General features: G+C 42.2%; 3 protein-coding genes across 3 annotated transcripts in view; 2 read left to right on the forward strand and 1 right to left on the reverse strand.

Moving 5' to 3' along the window:
- The first annotated feature begins 6,476 nt into the window (after positions 1 to 6,476).
- On the forward strand, positions 6,477 to 18,643 carry LOC104910574 (E3 ISG15--protein ligase HERC5-like). The gene is made up of 16 exons (XM_010709630.3): positions 6,477 to 6,639; positions 6,885 to 7,017; positions 7,853 to 7,929; positions 8,306 to 8,527; positions 9,584 to 9,675; positions 10,208 to 10,338; positions 11,097 to 11,242; positions 11,585 to 11,661; positions 11,965 to 12,062; positions 12,973 to 13,032; positions 13,465 to 13,567; positions 14,084 to 14,267; positions 14,595 to 14,752; positions 15,892 to 15,987; positions 18,246 to 18,344; positions 18,422 to 18,643. The coding sequence occupies exons 1-16, from the start codon at positions 6,549 to 6,551 to the stop codon at positions 18,641 to 18,643; spliced, it is 1,989 nt and encodes a 662-aa protein (XP_010707932.2). The 5' UTR covers positions 6,477 to 6,548.
- Positions 18,644 to 19,809: 1,166 nt separating this feature from the next.
- On the reverse strand, positions 19,810 to 20,672 carry PIGY (phosphatidylinositol glycan anchor biosynthesis class Y). Its single transcript, XM_010709629.3, has one exon. It carries the CDS (start codon positions 20,512 to 20,514, stop codon positions 20,278 to 20,280), a length of 237 nt encoding a protein of 78 aa, XP_010707931.1. The 5' UTR covers positions 20,515 to 20,672; the 3' UTR covers positions 19,810 to 20,277.
- The window catches only part of LOC100539601 (CCR4-NOT transcription complex subunit 6-like), a 14,455-nt gene continuing 14,289 nt past the window's right edge, over positions 20,513 to 20,678 (forward strand). Inside the window, exon 1 of the mRNA XM_010709639.2 lies at positions 20,513 to 20,675. Coding sequence (XP_010707941.1) covers positions 20,513 to 20,675 — 163 coding nt within the window. The remainder of the gene's footprint in view (positions 20,676 to 20,678) is intronic.

A 20,678-nucleotide genomic window follows, 5' to 3' on the forward strand; every position in this document is an offset into this window, starting at 1 on the left:
CACATCAAAATGGAGGCGGTGCGGCCCCGCCCCCGTGTTTTTGTTCTGCCGGCCTGCAGATGGCTCCGCGCGGAGCGCTACCGGCGAGGCCCGGCCAGCGAAGCGCCGCGCGGAGGTAAAATAGTCCGCGCGCAGCCGCGCTCCCTAGCGGAACCCTGAAAGGCTCCGGAGACCAGAATCCGCTGTGATCACCCAGCGGCTCCTCCTGTCACTGGAACCTGGGCAGAACAGAGCTCCTTGGGAAGGATTGCTGAGCCCTAGCGGAAGAATACACCGCAGAGTCACATCGCTCCTTTAAAGGGCCCCGGGACCTTTGTGCCACTTTCTCCGATTTTAAAAAGTCCGCCCAAACGTTCCCCCATTCTGATTGGCCCGCGCTGCTCGTCGGTTGATTGGCTGGCGGCTCTGCTTCTCTCCTCCCCTTCCTTATCCATGGCGTTGTTGTTTACCGTCGGCGATTGGTCGCCGAGCGAGGGTGTGTCTCTCCTGATTGGCCGGGAGAGCGCTACCTCTGCCCCGCCTGCAGCTGCCGGCCTTAGCAACCGTCACGGGGCCGGGCGTGTGCTATCGCCAGCTGCCCGGCAGGACACGGGGGGCTGCTTGTGGTTGGCGGCTGTGCTGGTGCCTGTCTGCTCCTTAGCTAACGGCTGAGTAGCTCCAGCACCAATTTGGCAGTCTACTAAAACACATAGACTTACGTAATTGGAGGAGGAGAGGTCATGCAAAAAATAACAAATGATAATAAAACCACCCCGAAGATCTTTAATTTAAACAGTGTACTCACCAGCATCGTGTTAGGGATGAGCCATTTTTGGGGTTGAAAAAGACCACGGTGATCATCTGGTTCCAACCCCCTGCTATGTGCAGGGTCACCAACCACCAGACCAGGCTGCCCAGAGCCACATCCAGCCTGGCCCTGAATGCATCCATGGATGGGGCATCCACAGCCTCCTTGGGCAACCTGTTCCAGTGTGTCGTATGTAGAACATATTTTATTTATTCTCCAACATGTCGTGCTTTACAGAAGAGCAGTTCCTTCCTGACATTGTTTGGGAACTTACGAAGCAGTGAATGAAGAATTATGCGTTCCTTAGCTGTAGGTGCAGTGACATTCGTCTGGTTGGGAACAGTGATGCTATTCTTTGAGGAGGAATTCTTGGTTTATGCTGCCCTACAAGACTGGTGCAACAGCAACAATAACAGTAACAATAACAGCAACAAAAGAATTAAAACTCGAGGGAAAACCATACAAAATCTTTAGAGATCCTAATGTAAGCAAAGACTTATGGCAAAGCTTTAACTTAAAAGCTGCACATTTTCCAAGACAAGTTTTAAACTAAAAGAAAGAATTCTTCCTTATTTGTTGTGATGCAAACCTGTTAAATGCCATCAAATGGCATTAGTTGTACCTTAACATGGTAATAATATTTTACCTAGCCTTGATAAACTATCTCCCAGTCTGACTTGACGAAGTGTGCCCAGCAATTCATCAAGAATAGCTGTGTTTGGACTCACCAGTTGTATCAGAGATGTCATCTGGGCTTCCTGGTATGAGGGTTTTCAAAATGAAATGAGATTACAAACCTTCACAATTAAGGGACGTGTGGTAACTGGCTCTCCAGACAACACATGGAACTTTTTACTCAGAACCCAAGTCATCCAGGTAAGAACAAAGGGGTCATTTGGAACGGTGGTTTTGTTTGAACCACTTAAACAAAGAGCAGCTGGTAATTAACCTAAGTGCCCTACTGCAATCCGTTACACTGGTAAGGAGTGCAGTGACACCAGGAAAGCAGCAGAACTGCTAAATCTGGTCGGCAAAAAACACTGGAGTTGTGACTATCTTTCTGAGACCAAACTGCTGCTGTATGATGAATAGGAACTTAGCCTAATTCTGGGGGAAAAACACGTCCAGTTTAGCCAACATGCATTTTTCTGCAATGACGCAGGAGGCAACTGCTCATGCATGACTTAGTATATTCATCAAGCATAATTCAAGCTCATTTGAGAATACGAGTCCCTCTATTTTAATTACATGGAATGATTTGACAGTTGTGTGGTTGTTTTTTAGCAGAGTGGAGTGAAGTGAAGTAGGTCCTGTAAGGAAATAAAACACCCTTTAAGGAAATAAAATACACTCAGTGTGTATATTATTATATTAGAAAATGTATCTAATGGCTTTGTCTATGTGCCTCAGAAATATTTTGCAGATTCTGTTGCTTTCAGAAGCAGTGAAACCAGATCCTGGTGATAAAAGCTTTCAAACCTGAAGCCTTTGTATGGGTTCTGCTCACCAGGCCCTTTAAACAGGAACTGCTCCAGAGATAAAATGTCTCACAAGTCTTCTAGAATTTAAAATTTCTTCATCTGACAGCTCCTACGGGACAATGCCACTTGATTCTCTAGTAGGAGTAAATGTCCCCATGGGTACAGCTCCTCAGTACAGAAGGATGCAATTTCACTTTTCACCTCGTGCTAATGGCAGTTGGTCAAGCTCAGAATTCACAAATAAATGAATTTATTCAGATTTATTACATGCTTTCTTAACAAAAGAGTGCAAGATTGCCAATCAAGACAATATGATGCTGCTGCTAAGGAAAAAAGTTGGCTGGCAACATGAGCGCATACAGAGACAAGTAAAGACAGTACATAGAAGTCTCAGTGACCCTATTCCAAGTTCAAAATAGCTGTTGAAATTAGGAAGGGAGGGTGCAGAAAAAATAGAGACCCAGTTTATTCCAGTTTATTTGCTCAGGAGAAGGGAGCTATACTTAGCAGAAAATAATTTGAGCAGACAAGATCCGAACACAAAAACCGATGGAGACAGGATAAGTTTAGAACAGACTAAATGCTTTTAGCGATGGTGATTTTGTTTTGCTGCTGCAACATGTGGCAGAGCATCTGACAATACTGATGGCTGAGTGGGAGGAACTTTTATAAGAGGAAGCTTACCACAAAGGGAAATGCAAGTTGGTCTACGCAAGAGCACTTATAACAGCATAGCTCTGTTGTTTAGGTGCAATTACTTTGTTTTACAAAGACAAAGCTCACATGTTTTTGGATGGGCAGCCTGACACGCTTTTCGTACCTATCCCCACAGTGATCCTGGAAGCTCGGTTTCTTTATGTGGACATTTATCTAAGCTGCAAGGCCTGGCACACACAGCTGACTGCAGGGCACCCTCAGCAAACGAGCTTACATTTCTGGGACAGGCCAAATGCAAAGAACCCTGTCTATATCCAGAGCTGGTCATATACAGAACTCCAGTATGTATACACAGAAAGCCTTTATCATTTGTGTATATTTTAGACAGTCCTGTGTACTTAACATTATGAATGCTTTCAAGCTGGTATACAGCTGCTATGTTCTGATACCACATACTTTGTTTCCTGAAAAAGAGCAACTCTACTAACACAACTTACAAGTGCTCCTCTACCAGCGCAGCTGTGTTGAAATTCTAGGACAAGACGAAGGGAGTCATCATACCTTAAATCACAAATCTTCCTAGTATAAACTAAGCCTAAATAATATATAGTACTACAGCTCACAACCAAGGGAACTGCCACAGACCTTTGGAGATGATGAAATGATGACGTGCAGTGCTGAAGATGACTACTTTGCACTTCGGTTTTCACTGCCTTCATTAACATTTGGCTTCAGAGTAGCTCTGTTTTCAACCTAATAGTGCTGCTTTAAGGTTCTCTTCCCTGCCTATATGATCTGGTTTCATTGGAGATAAACTGTCTCAAAAGGGTTTTGTGAGTCCTGACAACAGAAACTTCACTTCTGACTTCCAAGAGGTTACTAGAAGACAGGCATCAAAAAGCCTGTGAGGAAACACATCACTTTTAGAAAATGTTTGTGTTCCCTGTACAATGGCTAGTATAACTCTTGTAAAACACAAGTAAAAATTGAATTGCTTGTAGCAAGTGCCTAGTGCTAAAATCTTGTTTCATGAAGAAAATTCAAGTCCTCAGTTGATAATTTGCACTGATAGGAAAAGATTTTGTTCCAGGAATAACTCAGTGGAAAGGCCTGTATCAGTTATTTCATAGCTCCGAGCACAACAGTATATGGTATGCTGGTATGGTATGACGGAAATCTATCATCCTTCATACTGCAGCACTAGAAAATGGCCAGACAAGGGGAAAGCTACTCAGTGATCCTGATTCTTTCCTATGGTTTTGTGAAGATATCTCTACATGGAGTTGTAAATTCTATGCTGGTGTTAAGGAGACAACTGCCAACCTTACCAACACAGCTCCCAGTGCAACCTACTTCTATAGTGTTATCTAAATCATTTCCAGGGCATTGAAAATGGTTCTGGCAAAGAAGAGGAAGGTGGAACCACACCCACACATCGGGGCAGACCCTCTGGTAAAGTTAAAAAGGGAAGGCATATGTCATTGACTTCACCCGTGGCCGTGTAGAGAGTATTTGCAGTTCTGCTGCTCATAGCTGCTCACTGCTGCCCCGCAAATTGTTCAAATTTCCTTCCGCATAACAAGGAAAATGGAAGGAACACAGGAAGACTCCCAGTCTGTGACGCATTTGATTGCTTACCCAGTTAGTAAAATTATTATTCATGATCTCTGTGTTGAGTGTGTTTAGGCACTCTTTGTATTAGTCCCACTGCAGCTCCTTTGTGAGCCAGCTCAGTCTCACTGATTTCCATTACAGCTATTGGCAGAAATCTATATTCCAACTGAAAGTCAATTAGAATATTGCTTCCTGGTTTTGTTTGTTTGTTTGTTTTTAATAATAATATCAAATGCATACATCAATTTCCTGCAGGCAAACAGCACAGGGAGTATTTGTAACAGCAGCTGAAGATGCAGACCTGGTTCTGCTCCTTCTGACATAGCAGTGCAGCAAGGGTAATCTTTTAGGAGCCAATAATTACACCGAATGTCTAAGCAACGTGCTTCAGTGCTTTTATGGCAATAATTTGCCTTCAGTGCAAGTTAAATTGTCTGAAAGGAAGCTGTACGTTTCAATGACCTTGTGCTTGTCTAAGCATGACCACATAACTAGCAGTTTGCTTAAAGGTCTCTTAATAACAGTTTGTAACTGGAAGGTGTGTTTTATTCACTATATATCCTTGTCACTTATTTCAAGTGGGTTCTTTTATTTAATTGACAAGATAATTCTAGGCAATGTTGTACTTAAGGCTTTTAAAAGTGGTTTTTTTTCTTTTTCTTTCCTTTTTTTTTTTTTTTCCAGAAAGGTGGTTGTGCATAATTTCCAAAGGCAGTTTCAAAATCACATGGATTCTGCTTAAATGGAATTTAAATTAGTCATTAAAAGTTAAGCCAAGAAAAAAGAGCAGTCACCTTTCTGACTGCACCACCAGTGAGCTGTTGAGTTAAATTTCTAGTAGGCATGCTGCTATAGTACTTCCAGAGGGTTTCTTAAGCATATCTCCTTGTATGCCTTTGGCTAGAATTGAATTGTTTGGGACAATGTCTTCTATACTTTGCATAGAGAGAAGAATTAACTGTAGATCACAGAATCACATAATGGCCCGGGTTGGAAGGGACCTTAAGGATCATGAATCTCCAACCCCCCTGCCACATGCAGGGCCACCAACCTCCCCACTTAATACTAGACCAGGCTGCCCAGGACCCCATCCAACCTGGCCCTGAACACCTCCAGGGACGGGGCATCCACAACCTCTCTGGGCAGCCTGTTCCAGCACCTCACCACTCTCATAGTAAAGAACTTCCCCCGACATCCAACCCAAGTCTTTCCTCCTCCAACTTAGAACCATTTCCCCTTGTCCTGCTGTTATCTACCCTTTCAAAGAGTTGACTACCAAATAACAAATCATGTCAACCTGTATTTTTTTTCCCTTTATCAGACTACTGCTGCACCTTTATTCACTTCAAGTTCATTGGTGCATAATATCCTTCTCATATTTTCCACCAATAGTTTGTTTTGAGATTAATTGCTCTGCACTGAACTGAGATGTACAAATTTCCATGCACGGAACCATAAACGTTTTCCAAAACAGCTGCAGGAGCATTTGCAGCATAGCTCTATCCTAAGCTCCTGAATCCAGGCGCATTTCACTAACATTCTCTCAATGCTTGCCAGAAGAAGTAATGCAGATGTACAGTCAGTATGTGGCTGTGCTGGACATGTCTAGCTCAAGAGTTCAGACTGCATAACCTTGTATTTAGGATCATATACAATGGTTAAATCCAGAGCCTTGCTTGATTGGCATCTGCTCTCCTCCTGCTGTCATTGCAACCCAGAGCAAAGCTCCCATCGCCTTCTGTGGCAGAAAACTCGGGGTATAGCAGCCGGGGTTCTGGAGCTGGTACTCTCCAGCCACAATCATTAGCTCAGTTTAAGAAATCGGAGGCGCGGGAGAAACCAAACGGGGGCCTTTCCCACTCGGCACCACCCGCGGCAGGCGACGGCGGGCAGGGCTACCCGAGCACGGCCAGCTTTCGGTTTCCATTTCCCCAGCGGGGCGGGGCGGGCAGCCCGGGAGCTGTCCGCAGGGAAGCGACAGTCGGGCTCCGGCAGGTCGGCGTCGCGGGATGGCGGGAGCGCGGCAGCGGCAGCGGCAGGCCAGGCGGCGGCAGAAAGGGCGGCGGAGCGGGACCCCGCGGAGGCCGCCTGATGCCGGAGGTGAGCTGCGGGGTGACTGAAGGGACTGGGACGGGGCATGGTGTGCATGAGGGGTGATCGCTTTTAGAGCCGGTGGCACGGCAGACAGAGATGGCGAAGTGTCTTCTAGTTGTTGCCGGAGGGGTCGGCTGATGTGCAGCAAAGTGGGATGTTGAAGCCCCAGGGGACGTGAGAAAATACTGCTTAGGAGGGAGCAGAAATGACTAAGGAGCCCCACGATGTGCTCATCTCTGCTTGGTCTGCAGAACGCATGCAGGTAAAGGAAAAAGAGATGGTGTGGTGTTCGAACTGCGATGAGACACATGTTCTCATTTACTCCAGTAATGGGAAGCTTTATGAACAGTGGACCACGGCTCCAGACAAAATCTCTAAATCAAGGTAAGAAGCTTTCACAGGGCAGTGGTCAGAGAAAATGGCCCACTGTTCCTAAAAGTAATGTTCAAGAAACTTAGGCATAATCCTAATCTAAAGAGGAAACTCTCAGGCTCCTAGAACCCAAAACTTTCTCTTCATTTTTGTTCAGCAAGAATTCTCTGACTCTGAGATTAACACCAAGATCTGAGCTGACTGAGATGCAGTTGTTACAGGTTCCTCTCATAACTTAGTAACAGTTGGTAGATGTACCAGTCCAACAGATGACATGTAAATGACATTTAGGTTAAACATGAAGAAAAACTTTTTCTCTCAGAGAGTAGTCAGGCACTGGAATGGCCTACCCAGAGAGGTCATGGAGTTACCATCCTTGGCAGTGTTCAAGAGGCATCTGGATGAGGAGCTGTGAGATATGGTTTAGTAGCTTGTGGTAGCAATGGTAATGAGAGGATGGTTGGACTAGATGGTTGATTTCAACCTTGTGATTTTATGATTCTATGATTCTATGTGGCTTGGGAAAGCTGTGTGTGAAAGACCCAAACCCACCTGAACCTTGCCACTGGTCTATGAGGTTGACCAGCTTGTAAAACTGGTAAAGCTGCTGGCTTGTTGGATGGTGCCGTTCAAGCTTCCTCTGGTGCAAACCATGATCAAATCAGTTTGTGCAGCTGAAGGAGGATGGAGTAGGAGCAGAGTGAATCGACTGAGAGACAACCAATATTTTTCTGTGTAAATACTTCTAAACATGCTAGGACATGGTGAGCAAAATATTTTCTTCTTTTACTTTGTCTGATGGCACAACGTCTGTTTTGATTTGGTATTTTTTCCTTATCTTTTGTAGTCTGGTGAAAGAACTGGAAAACCACAGTATTGTTCAAATAGCCTGTGGAGACCATCATTCCATGGCACTGTCCACAGGTAGCCTCTTTTATGCGCTCTTTTCCTCCAAATGAAAGTTGCAATTGCCAGGCTTGTTCAGAAGGGAATGTTTGAACTACATCCAGTAGTCAGTGACACCATCCGTGAGCAATTAGCAATAGGCAGGAGACACAAAGTGTTATTGCTGTCAGGTATCTTTCCTTCGCTCTTGGTGAATTATATAGGCTGCATGGGTCTGTCTTGAAGGGGACGGAAGGACACAGGGAGATGTAAATACTGACTGTGGTCTCACCTAGGAGCTAGATCTCTGAAACCAGCACTGATTCTCACTCTCAAAGTACTAAGACTCAAAGAAGGCAATTATATGGTGATTTTTTTTGTTGTTATGTTGTTATGTTGTTCTGCATGCATGAAGGAGGGGCCCTCTTTACCTGGGGCCGGAATACCCATGGACAGCTTGGAGTAGGGAGCCAAGACCCACTCATCTCCAACCCACAGCTGGTGAAAGGCCTACAGGGCATCCCACTTGCTCAAATTGCTGCTGGAGGAGCTCACAGTGTTGTTGTGTCACTCTCTGGAGCTGTGTACTCCTGGGGAAAGAACAATTTTGGACAGCTGGGACTTGGACACACAGAAGGTATGAAAAGAAAGCAGTTTGAAAGCAGCAGGAAGACTGATGATTTTTTTCACAGGCACAGGAATGGTTCAGGAATGCTAAGACTGTTTGGAACAGCAGTGGGCAGCAGAGACTTGGGAAGAAAGTATAGCTGGATAAGTTTTTTCTTTTGAAGCTGTTGCATATTGACCAGGAAATGCATGCAGAGACAAGAGATTTATGGGTTATATCTCTGCAGAAAATTTGCCAGCTTCCTCACAAGGGCAGCACTGATCTCTGCTTTCTGGTGTCAGCAACAAGACCCAAGGGAACAGCATGGGACTGTGTCAGGGAAGGATTAGGTTGGGGATTATGAAAAGGTTCTTCACCAGAGGGTGGTTAGGCCCTGGAACAGACAGCCTGGGGCTGTGGTTGTCTCCACGCTGCCAGAGTTCAGGAAGTGATTACGCTTTCAGATATGGCATTTGATTTTTGAGTAGTCCTGCATGGAGCCAGGAGTTGGACACGATGATCCTTGTGGGTCCCTTCCAGCTTGGGAGATCCTGTGATTCTACGATCATTTTATATGGACAAGTGAATAGGCTGGGACCATAAAACTATATGTCTCAGAGATCTCTTTTCTGGCCTATTATATCTCCAGGCAATCTTGCATGAAATACATTTCTTTAATTTTCTGTGAATACAGGGTGAGAGAAGAATTTGTCTTCAAGTGTAGAAGGCTACTGCAGAATTCCCTTAGCCAGAACCTGAATAGAACCTGAAATTACTGGAATATCAGTATGTCCATCTTTGGGAAAATCAGATAAGCCAAGTACCTTTCGACAAACAAATGTGAAAGTGCTGCATTTTATTTCAAACTTAGTTAAACTGAATAGAAAAAGTACTATGAACAAGACAGAATATGATGAGAAAGGGTTTGTTGTAGTGAAGGGTAGAAAACAACTCAAAATGAAGTCATAAATACGTGAATTGCTGTAAAATAGCAGTGTAAAATGCTAAAATGTATTTACTAAATCTTTATTTGTGTGAGACATCTCAGTACATTTTCACTTTAGCTATGCTGTGTTTTCTTTCCAGATAGGGACTGCCCATCATACGTTGAAGCATTAGAGCACTGGAAGGCTGTATTTATCTCATGTGGGACAGACCACACTGCAGTTCTCTCCAAGGTGAGTCTGAAATTGAAACTCGCAGAGGAATTGAAACAGCAGCTCCTGCTTGCATTGGTCTGGAGACAATCAACAAAGAGTGCTAACTGTGGTAGTGGGAAAATTGGCCTTTGCTCAGATTCACCTGCATACAAGCTCTCACTGAGAGATGATAAATGAGAATCCTGCATTAAAGGGGTACAGTTCAACTCTCTGTACTTTCTGAACATACTTTCTTTTTCCATAACATGCCAGAGACTTAAGAAAATGTGAATAATAGCTAATTCACAAGGGTTTGCTAATAGACGTAAAATTCTTAAGCAACAGGGAGTTATTTTCAGGAGTTAAATGGTTTTTCTCAGAAGTTAAAGGATTTGGACATAAATACAATGTAAGATTATGTTTGATGCAAAGTGAACTCTTTTTCTGTTTGAATCAGGGATGTTTCTGAGGCCACGCCCGTACAACATGTTATGTATTGCTGGGTCTCACTCTTAATGGTGATCATTTGAATGCCATTAATAACGCAGTTATTTGTTTCTTCACCTACAAGGATGGCTTGGTGTATACCTTTGGAGCAGGAGGGGCTGGCCAGCTTGGTCACAACTCCACCCGGAATGAATTAACTCCTCGTGTGGTGGCTGAACTGTGGGGAGCAAGAGTTTCACAGGTTGCCTGTGGAAGGTGGGAAAGTACCTTAATAAAATGCCTTCTAGGTCAGAGTCTCAGATGAATCATTGAAGAACAATAGGGAGGGAAATTACCAACATGCTTAAATCCCTGTATTCCAGTAGGTCAGTTCTGTCATTGTCTTGTCCATTCTTCACTCACAATCTGCCCTCCTGTCACAGCTCATGTGGAAGGAGAACCCTCAGCCAAAACCAAGTGTGGGGAAAGAGTTGAAAAAAACACCAGGAGCCCTTGGCTTTTGGTATTTCTAGAAACAAAGGGTGTACTGGGTTCCAAAGGACAGAAGGCTATTGAAAGGCTGAGTGAGAAAAGTCACTATTCACTTCAACAGACATGGGTCCTTAGAAAGAACCAAGGAACAGTGAAAACTATTGTTTCATTCTACCTTTCTGGAACTGAGACATAAAAAGTCTCCAGTTGACTTTCCTGGATTTTAAGGCTCAGCAACGTAGAAGTTTCACTTGGAAAAAAGTGGAAGAAAACTAGCAAGGCCTAGTGGTTTAATTTTGTATGCAGAGCCAGGGTAAATCACAAACATTAGAGGATAGTATAGGAAATTGGAGTCTGTATTTTTTTCTGCAGAACATTTATACAAGTAAGGGTTCTGTGACTTCAGTTAAAGAGACTATAGTTGGACGACCCCACTTTTAAAGACTAGCCTCAGCTATCCCCTCTGAAAATGTGTCTGTAAATTTTATTCTGACTATTTTACTGATATTAACTTATTGTGATAATATTCTTTTTCTGAACAGGCAGCACACCTTGGTCTATGTCCCATCTTTGGACAAAGTCTATTCGTTTGGTTCTTATCAAGGACAGCTGGAAAGTGAGAGAAAAGCTAATCAGTTGATACCACTGCCCATCAATTCACCAGAGGATAATGGGAAATTCTGTCAGGGTAATGATGGCTATAGATGTGTATGAACTGTATTACTTTCTTCCACATCAGGCAATGGGAAGGTGTTTGCTTTCTTGATTTCTTGTTCACATTGAAAAACTGATGGCCTCCAGTGGCTTACACTATATCTTATGCTTGCTTAATTGTCCCAACACAGTCTAGCAACGTGTAAATCTATTTGCTATTTGATTTATCATCATGAGTAATGGCCACATAGGATCAATTTTAGACCAACAGCTGAGTTTTTTTTTTTTTAAATATGCCACTTCTGGGCACTGACCTCTATGCAGTAATGACTGTGTCTTCAGATGTTCATATTAAAATTTTTTTACACTTTCACAGAAAACACATCACAAAACATGATTAAAACTACTGCAGAAGAAAAGGAAAGTATCATTGGTCTTCTCTTTGAGAAAAAGGTATGTGTATATTTTTTTACAACTTCAGTTTTTGACTACTGTTCACATTCCTTATGGAAACTTTTTATTTTTCTATACTGCCTTTAGTGCTCCAACTTAAAATATGTCTCTTTGCACTTTGCGTCCTTAAGACCAGAAACTGACTTGTATTGCAAATATAAATTTGTTTTTTGCATCTGGATCATGCTGGGACACTATTAATTTTTTTCATATTTAGGCTGATATGTTATCATGGTAATTAGCTTTAAAAAAGCTAATCTGCTAGATCTTTAATCTCATTGTATGTTCATGCATTTCATGCAGAATTCCTATCCTTTGAATGGAATTGCCACTCTGAAGACGAAAGAAGTGAATGCATGGATTTCTAATTCCAGTTCACAACAGTGGAAGACTATAAAAAAGTAAGTTAGAACTCTTGTGACTTTTTTTTCCCCCAATACATGATTTTTGATAAAAGAAAAAAAATTACTATTTGTTGAAGAATCCTGGAAACTAATGTTCAGTCAGTTAGCTGAGACCAGATCTTGTAGCAGAGCTTATTACTTAGTTTTTGCAGTAAGAAAATGCATAAGCAACAGCTATTCAACATTTAAAGAATGATTTAAAGACCATTTAAAAATCTTGACCAGTTCAGGTCTGGGTGTTTCTCTGACCACTTTTAGTATGGTTTGGGCCAGTTGTTCTGCACCGAGAAGAGTGAGGGAGACAGAGACTGCTTTCCAGATGTTGCAAAGCCCAACTGCAAATGCTTGATTAAGAAGCTGTTTTAGTCAGATAGAATAGAACTAAGAGTACTGGTAATGAATAAATGTTACTTCCCTACTGAGAATCCAGTTTTCATGCAGCAGCTGAATTTCCCATTGGTGCACTGCAGATCCCATCCATGAAGAGATTCCTCCTCTCTTCCACTGCATTGCCTTTTACATTGTGTAACAAATAAAATCATGTCCTCTCCTGACTTGTTTTGATGTTATCACTATCATAACCACCACCTGTGCACAGCACAGGCTGGTACAAGGCACTCAAGGAGGTTCCCTATGACAACTATACATGCTAACATAATAACTGTTCCTGCTTTAAGTATAAGGCCAAGCATGGGAAACACAGTTTTCTGAAGATCACTAACTCCACAAATAAAATGCCTTCTGCAATGCTCTCAATATAGTGCTATTACGAAAAGTTTTACATGGGCAAGTGCAGATAGACTTGTACACGTGGTTTTTTGTTCTTTTGGAATTCATGAACTGAAGGTACTGCTTGTGTTGAAAGGACTTGCTTTAGTTTGTTTTTTCTTCTTTTTTTTAATCTCAGGATTATCAGACTGGTCTTTTCATCTGAGGCTTGCATCAATGGAAGTTTCTTGGATAAAAGGTAGTGTGTGCTGACTAAAATTAGGTTTTTACCCACTAATCCTACTAAAACTTGTTGTTGAAGCTCTTACTCTAGTAGATTATCCCACAGATACATTTGACAGATTGTGATAATGTCATTAGGCAATATTTCAGTTCCCAAAGGGCCCACAATAGCTCTTCCCAGTACTGAAGTGCAAGTCACTTTAGGGTGAAATGCAGGAAGTCTATTATTAACTGAGCATCACTACACAACACAGGAAGAACAGAATATTAATCAGGTCACTCCACAGTGAGAATATCTTTGTAGAACAGATAAAGCTGTACTCAATGTAGTTGTGGGATTAACTTTTCTAAATGTTTTCAAATGTTGGGTTGCTTCACTATTCACTCAGTTATTAAAACAGCTTGTTTGTTTGATTTAATTTTTAATTTATTTTTCCCTTCGTGACAGAGGCAAACATTTCAGAACCTCCAAAGAAATCTCAGGTGTAGACATGGCAAAAGTGCAACGCTTTTATAAGAAGATCAGCAAGAATGCAGAATTCTACCAGGAGGTAAGGATTTGATGCAAGGATTCTAATTACACAGACACTGAGAAACTGTGGGTCTGACTGTCCTTTCCCTCAGAAGTTTAGATTTTCCCAGTCTTTTACAAACAAACCAAACCAAACAAACAAACTTTCAGGAAACTTCATGAAGAGAAGGCATAGTTTGTTTATTGTTCCCAATGAAGCTGTATACTAAGGAGATGGGATTGTATGAAAGTCATAGCGCAGGGCGCAAGCCCTTTTCCAAAAAAGCTGACAAGCTCTCTACAGAGGGAATTTATGGGAGAATTATCACAGTCTTTCTTCTAATAGAGCAAATATAGAATGAATGAGTAACTCAGAATCAATCTGAAAACTCTGATTTTGAATTTGAATTGAATTTGAAGGTAGTATACTAGGCTTAGTGTGTGATGGAAGATTAGTGAACAAAATCTAGGAATTCCATACCAACCTAAATAGTAGATAATTTTGGCATAACACAACTGCATTTTTAATCTTTTCCTTTTTTTTTTTCTTCTGAAGGTGCAAAAGGAGATTAATAATTTACTGCCATCATTGTCTTCTTCTCCTGTTTCACCTGAAAATTTCAGAGTCTACTTGATCTTGCCTTTCCTTCTGCAGCAACAGAACTCCAACTCTTACAGTACTCTCAAGCTGCTAGCAAAAGCTATCCTGAGGCTCCGGCGGAAGGACCTGCAAATTCTTGGTAGGGTTTGAAGTTGATAGAATTGAATGATTTACATGTTTGGCCATTTTGGGCCGTTGAGCAGGAGATAATACTGCTGAAGCAATTTATTCCAGAGTTCCAGCCTGGAAGAAATGTTTTTGGTAGAAATATGGGGTCTACTGCAGAAAAAGCAGGCACAAAAAAAATCCTGTTTCTTAGCTTGAGGCTTACTAACTCTTAGTAGTAGTGTGAAATTAAGCATTTTATTAATTTGATAAGAAGGGAAAATGCAACTTCATCCAGAAATAGTAGTTATTTGCATGTTACCTGTAGTGAATATCTTACTAGCTGTTGTTTTATTTACAGAATGCCTGTGGTCAAATCTAGAAACAGACCATTTCAAGAATCTGGTTGTTATATTTAAGAGAGTTTCTCTGGACTCTCTGATTCAGTTTCTGTGCAGTTTCTCTGAGGAATACCCACAAAAAATAGAGACCCTGCAAATACTGCAGATTCTTTACCAGGTGAGAAGGTGCTTGGATCCTGAGATATGACGTATCGGTATGATTGAGAATATTTTAATCCTTTTTCTTTGTTGAATTTTCTGGGTTTCCTTCTTACAAGGAAACATGGTTTCTTGACATTGCTTCAGGATTCTTTTTAGCTCTGCATCAGCATGGCTTTGAAATAAATGAGTTGTCATGCTACCTACATACCCCAAATTTTGCTCTTGAACTGTGCCTGGGTGACTGTCTACAGAATTGAAGAACTGAAGCCCCAGGTGGCGAGGGGACACCTGCAGGAAGGAGTGCATACCTTGATGTGTGCAAGGCTATGGCTATGCTGTTCATCACACAGCACGCCTATTCCACTTGTGAGAATCCCTTGCGAGATCTCTCACCTTAGGAACTGCTTATAGCATCTAAATGACAGCCCACCAGTTTTGCACAGGACAGCAATAGTGTATGATGCTTTTAGAGTCTGCTACCTGAGAAATTATGTGGCCAGTAAAATTTGAGCATGTTTACCTTGTATGAATAAAGGGAAGGCAGAGGACAACAGATGTACTCTTCTCAAAAAATATCCTTTTTCCTGCTGAGATTTTCAAAGTTTAGGAAGGAACTCAAACTAACAGATAGTAAAAGAGTTGCTAAATTTTGTTCAGTATTCAGCTTCCTTTTGGCTGAGAATGCAGATTTGGGCCTCAACATTTACTCTTGAATGTATTTATCCACTGGATAAAATTCAAAAGTGCAGGAGAGTACCCTAAGCAGCAACATCATTTGCAGCCTTTCATGGTCATTCACTTCCAAAATCAGATCTTTGCCAGGCAATAAATATGAAAGCAAATGAGAAATTTCAGGCTCTCTTGCAACATGACAGACAAAAAATACCCTTCAGGATGGAGTTCTGTTAAGGGGTCTTTGTTGTAAATGAAAATTGCTTTCCTGTAAGTTTTTTCTTTGTGTGTGTGTGTGTGTGTGTGTGTGTGTGACTTGTCACTGTTGAGTGCTGTGCTACTTGTAGTGTTTCTATGCTTCCATTTTTGTGCTGGGTCTCAGAGCTATTTCTACTGAGATCCCTGTTACTCCTTAATCCTATCCTGGTGCATAGCTCACTAGCTCTGCTGCCAGTCCCATTCATATTGTGTCTGTCAATACAGGTGAACTCCAGAGCTGGTTTCAGGCTACAAGACAACCATTTCTATATACCTGAAATGAAAGAGATTATCTGTGGTTTTAATACCAGGGGCATATCAGTAAGTATAAAATCTTAGCTGCAGTATAAAATGCTTATTTCACTATTTTGTTTAATAAATCCATATAAGCAGAAATCAACTCTAGACTTCACCCCAGTGACAGTGCATTTCCCCACTTCTCCAGCTGTTCTAAATAAATCAAGCCATTTACAATCTCAGTATTTTAGCAGCTACAATAGTGCCTTTCCATTAATGAGCCTCTAGTTCTGCGTGCCAGTGTTGTTACCAGCATGTCCCTGCCTATAGCAGGGGGTTGGAACTAGAAAATTGTAAAGATCTCTTCCAACCCAAACCATTCTATGATTTTATGATTCTATCATATTAAGTAGATCTATTTGCTTCAAACTGTCAATGAGTACAAAATAGAACCACCAAGCATTATTACTACTGTTCTTGTGTACTTTTAGATGTTATGCCATTTATTTAACAGAATTATTATGAGGGCTCTTTAAACTTTTATGAACAAACCCTATTGAGCACTTCTATTTACTTGTATCTAAAACAAAGCAGTGGTCATAATAAAAAAATCTGTGAAATGGTTCACTTCTTGGTGATAGGAAGGCATGAAAATTAGCTACCAAACGCAATCAGTGTCACAGGAAAAAGCATGAATCATAGAAACACAGAATCATAGAATTGCTCAAATTGGAAAAGACCTTAAAGATCATTGAGTCCAATCACAACCTAACCATACTACCCTAACTAACAACCCTCTGCTAAATCATGTCCCTGAGCACCACATCCAAACGATTTATCAACACATCCAGGGATGGTGACTCAACCACTTCCCTGGGGAGCCTATTCAAGTGCTTAACAACCCTTTCAGTAAGGAAGTTTTTCTTGATATCCAACCTAAACTTACCTTGGTGCAACTCAAGGCCATTTCCCCTCATCCTGTCACCTGTCACCAGTGAGAAGAGACCAGCCCTGCTCTTGCTGTAAGCACCTTTCAGATACTGAAAGAGAGCAATAAGGTCTCCCCTGAGCCTCCTTTTCCCCAGACTGAACAGCCCCAGTTTCTTCAGTCTCTCCTCGTAGGGCACATTCTCCAAGCCCTTCACAAGCCTTGCTACCCTTTTTTGGACCTGCTCCAGCACCTCCACATCCTTTCTGTACTGAAGTGCCCAAAACCGAACGTAGTACTCGAGGTGAGGCCTCACCAATGCTGAGTACAGGGGCAGGATTACTTTCCTAGTCCTGCTCACCACACCATTCCTGATACAAGCCAGGATTCCATTGGCCTTCTTGGACACCTGGGCATAGTGCTGGCTCATATTCAGCTGACTGTCCATCAGTACACCAACGTCCTTTCAACTAGGCAGCTTTCCAGCCACTCCACCCCAAGCCTGTAGGGTTGCCTGGGGTTGTTGTGACCAAAATGCAGGACCCGACACTTGGCCCTATGGCCCTATTGAAACTCATACAGTTTATCTTGGCCCATCGATCTAGTCTATCCAGGTCCCTCTGTAATGCCCTTCTCCCCTCAGGCAGATCAACACTCCCTCCCAACTTCGTGTCATCTGCAAACTTACTGAGAGTGCACCCAATCCCCTCATCAATATGTTAAATATGTTAAATATGTTAAATAGAAACGGCCCCAGTATGTAGATACTATGGGCTTTGTTAGGCCAAAAATAGTTTTCTGGCAACTTGGCTGGATTTCGCATGCCAACTATGTAATTCTTTCATAAACTTTCATTAGCTAATGTACCAATTTTGTACTGATTAACCAGGACAAAGAAGGAAGATTGAAAAAAAATATAATACTACAAGTTAAATGGGACAGTTACCCGAAGTTGTTGCCATATGATACTAGAAGTGTAACACCTTGCACTAGATTACTCTGTATGCTGATCCCTTGTTGATAGGTTTTATTATTCACAATAATATCAACAGCCTTTAACAACAACATGTAACCTGAGCATCCTGGACATTTTTTCCTATGTGTTTTGATTTAACTCAAGTATGGAAGAGACTATTAAAATCACTTTCTATTTTATTCCCGAGGTACTGTAACACAAATGTCTGCACAGACAGTTCTGCAAAATTTCAGATGTCTCTCTGACAGGGTTTCTCACGCATGGAAATGTTTAGAACCTGCTTTTATAAAGTGAGCCTCTGTTGGTATAGCATACAAATACACATCAAAGGCATGTTTCAGAAATACAGGATGGCAGTTCAGTCTCTACACATATCCTTAAATCTGATTTTGCAAGTGAAAATCAACAGACCTTTTATTTTCATCTTTGTAATTTCAGCTGACAGTGCTGATTAAATATCCCTGCATTTTTGACATGAAACACAAGCTGGTGATTCATATTTTCGAACGCAACAGACTGTCTATGTATTTCAACACTGTAAGTATGGCCTTTTTCTCCTTCCCAATTTAGAACAGAGAAGCACACTTCTAACCAATAGTTATTTTATTCTTCAGTATCCAAGCTTACCCAGCATATTCCAGAAAGAGTGGATTTTTCCGGTCAGAAGAGAATGCCTCCTGCATGACATCTGGAATCATTTAAGAAAAGCGAAGAACAGCCAATTCACGCATCTCTTACAAGTAAGACATCAAACTATATATTTTTTCTTCAGCTCTAAATCTATTACTGCAGTGTTCTGCAGTATTGTAAGAAAGTTCTGCTGTAGACATAACTAAAATAGGAGAGTAGTATCATACATTCTTATTCCAAGTAGCTAATAAGCATTGTGGGTATAATTTAAACGCAATTAGCAGTGCTATTTACTGTGAAGTTGCTTTGGAATAATGTAATAGGGTTGCTCAGGAAACCAGTCAATTGGCGAATTCCAGTACTGTTACTGCTGGATTCACTTTACTAGGCTAATTTGCTTTGCATGAAAAACCTGGTGGACAGATTTTTCTTGTCAGCACTAGAGGCCAGCAAGTGACATGGCCAAAAAAAGCTGTTTCTCTCATGGTGATGCTGCCTAGAGGAAAAGGAAGAATAATGCCCCCAAGAGGGAGGAAAAGCTGATTATAACGCTGCTGTTTCTCTGTGATTTTATTTGTGGTTTCCCCTGTACGAAGGTTTTGGTAGCCAGATCTTCAGGTATGGCAGTGCCAGCCCTTTCCTGCAAAAGTAATTTGTTGGCTGACATGGGATTGGGACACCTGGTTCCCTGCCCAGAGCTGAGCTGAGCTCAGCCCAGGGACCAGTTGCCTGTGTTGTCAGTCACTGACTTGAGGGCTGTCTGGTATTGCACCTGTGTAGCAAGACATTACCCAATTCTGGTTCTTCCCAAGTGAGCCTTCCTGCCAGTGAGTTGTCAGAGCTTTTCCTTCATATACATCTAGGAGAAGATTCACAAATGGCTTCTAGAGCTACCTTTCCTTTTTTCTTTCTATCTCAGCTGAAAAAGGTGTTGTTTTTTAAACATAGGCAATAAGGTCTGTGCTCTGTACTATGCTCTACATGAACCCCTCTCCATTGATGGCACAAAGAGCCCTGACAGATAACTGTGCTTACCTCGAGTAAGCCCTCCAATACGCCTTTCATGCATCCCAGCATTATTTGTGCAGCAGTAGCTGATCAGTATAATTGCTTTGTTAGTTTCTTGCCAGTAGACACTGGCTAAGATCTGCGATGTTTCCAACACAGTACTGCAGTTCTGATTCTTTTCAGCAGTTACAGGACATTGCGTCACTCCATTCTCTAGTGTTGCTGTAAATGGGAAAAGGAAAAGCTAAAGTATTCAGCAGAAGAATCTTCTGTTCCCTCTCTACTAAGGAGGAGATAATGTTAAGGAGAAAGATACTCGACACGTATCTAGAGCATCCAAACAAAATTATTCCTTCAACTCAAGGCCTGTTATCAAACATTAAGCTAATTTATTTCACGTTCCTCTGACACTAAGACAAATGCATTTCAATACATCAGGTCAAGGTAAACAAAATCAAAGCTCATGAATCAAAGAGAGATTTGCACCACCCCATGTTGTCACCGCTTATTATTTGATGTTATTTCAGTCAGGGTGCAGTTGTCTAGCACAGATGGTTACTCCCTAGTAGATTTTCAGTAGCCACTAGAGACACAGAACTTGAAGAGATACACTAGGAAGAAATAATGTTTGTTATTCCTTCTCCTCCTCTTCCTTTGCAGTAATTAAGTAACAGGCTTGTTGCATAGGACTGCATACAGTTCAGACACCACCAGGAAAATGCTGACAGTCACCAGTGCCACAACAGAAGTTTCAGATCAATTACGAGATCTGGCTAAATTAAACAAACTGTGTTGCTCTAGAGAAGCCCAGGGGGTTAGCAGAAGCACTATGCTAATTGTGCCTAAAAAGCTTAATTCCCATCCAAGTCCACAAGTGGAAGAACACATAAACCGGTATCGTGACAGGAAGCAGGAGGCTGTAGAAACACAAGCTGTTGGTGCTGGTGCAGCCCTGGGGGAAGGTTTCATCCACGCTCGCAGAGTAGAACAAGCCCGCTAGGGACAGGAGAGGAACGAGCACGGTCAGCGTGGGCAGGGAGGGGAGCAGGCCGCCCGCTGCCATCGGCATGTTGCCGTCACGGCTGCTCCGAGCCCTCTGCCGGGGGCCGCTTCCGCGTAGTCCGGGCTGCCTCCGGGATCATGTTGGGGATGCCATCGATGATGGGGTACGCGATGCCCAGCTCCTCGTTAATGAGCTCGTTAGTCGATTCTTCGTACCTGGGCAGCCGAGCA

This window comes from Meleagris gallopavo, chromosome 4 (genome assembly GCF_000146605.3).
Source record: "Meleagris gallopavo isolate NT-WF06-2002-E0010 breed Aviagen turkey brand Nicholas breeding stock chromosome 4, Turkey_5.1, whole genome shotgun sequence".
NCBI classification, from domain to species: domain Eukaryota; kingdom Metazoa; phylum Chordata; class Aves; order Galliformes; family Phasianidae; genus Meleagris; species Meleagris gallopavo.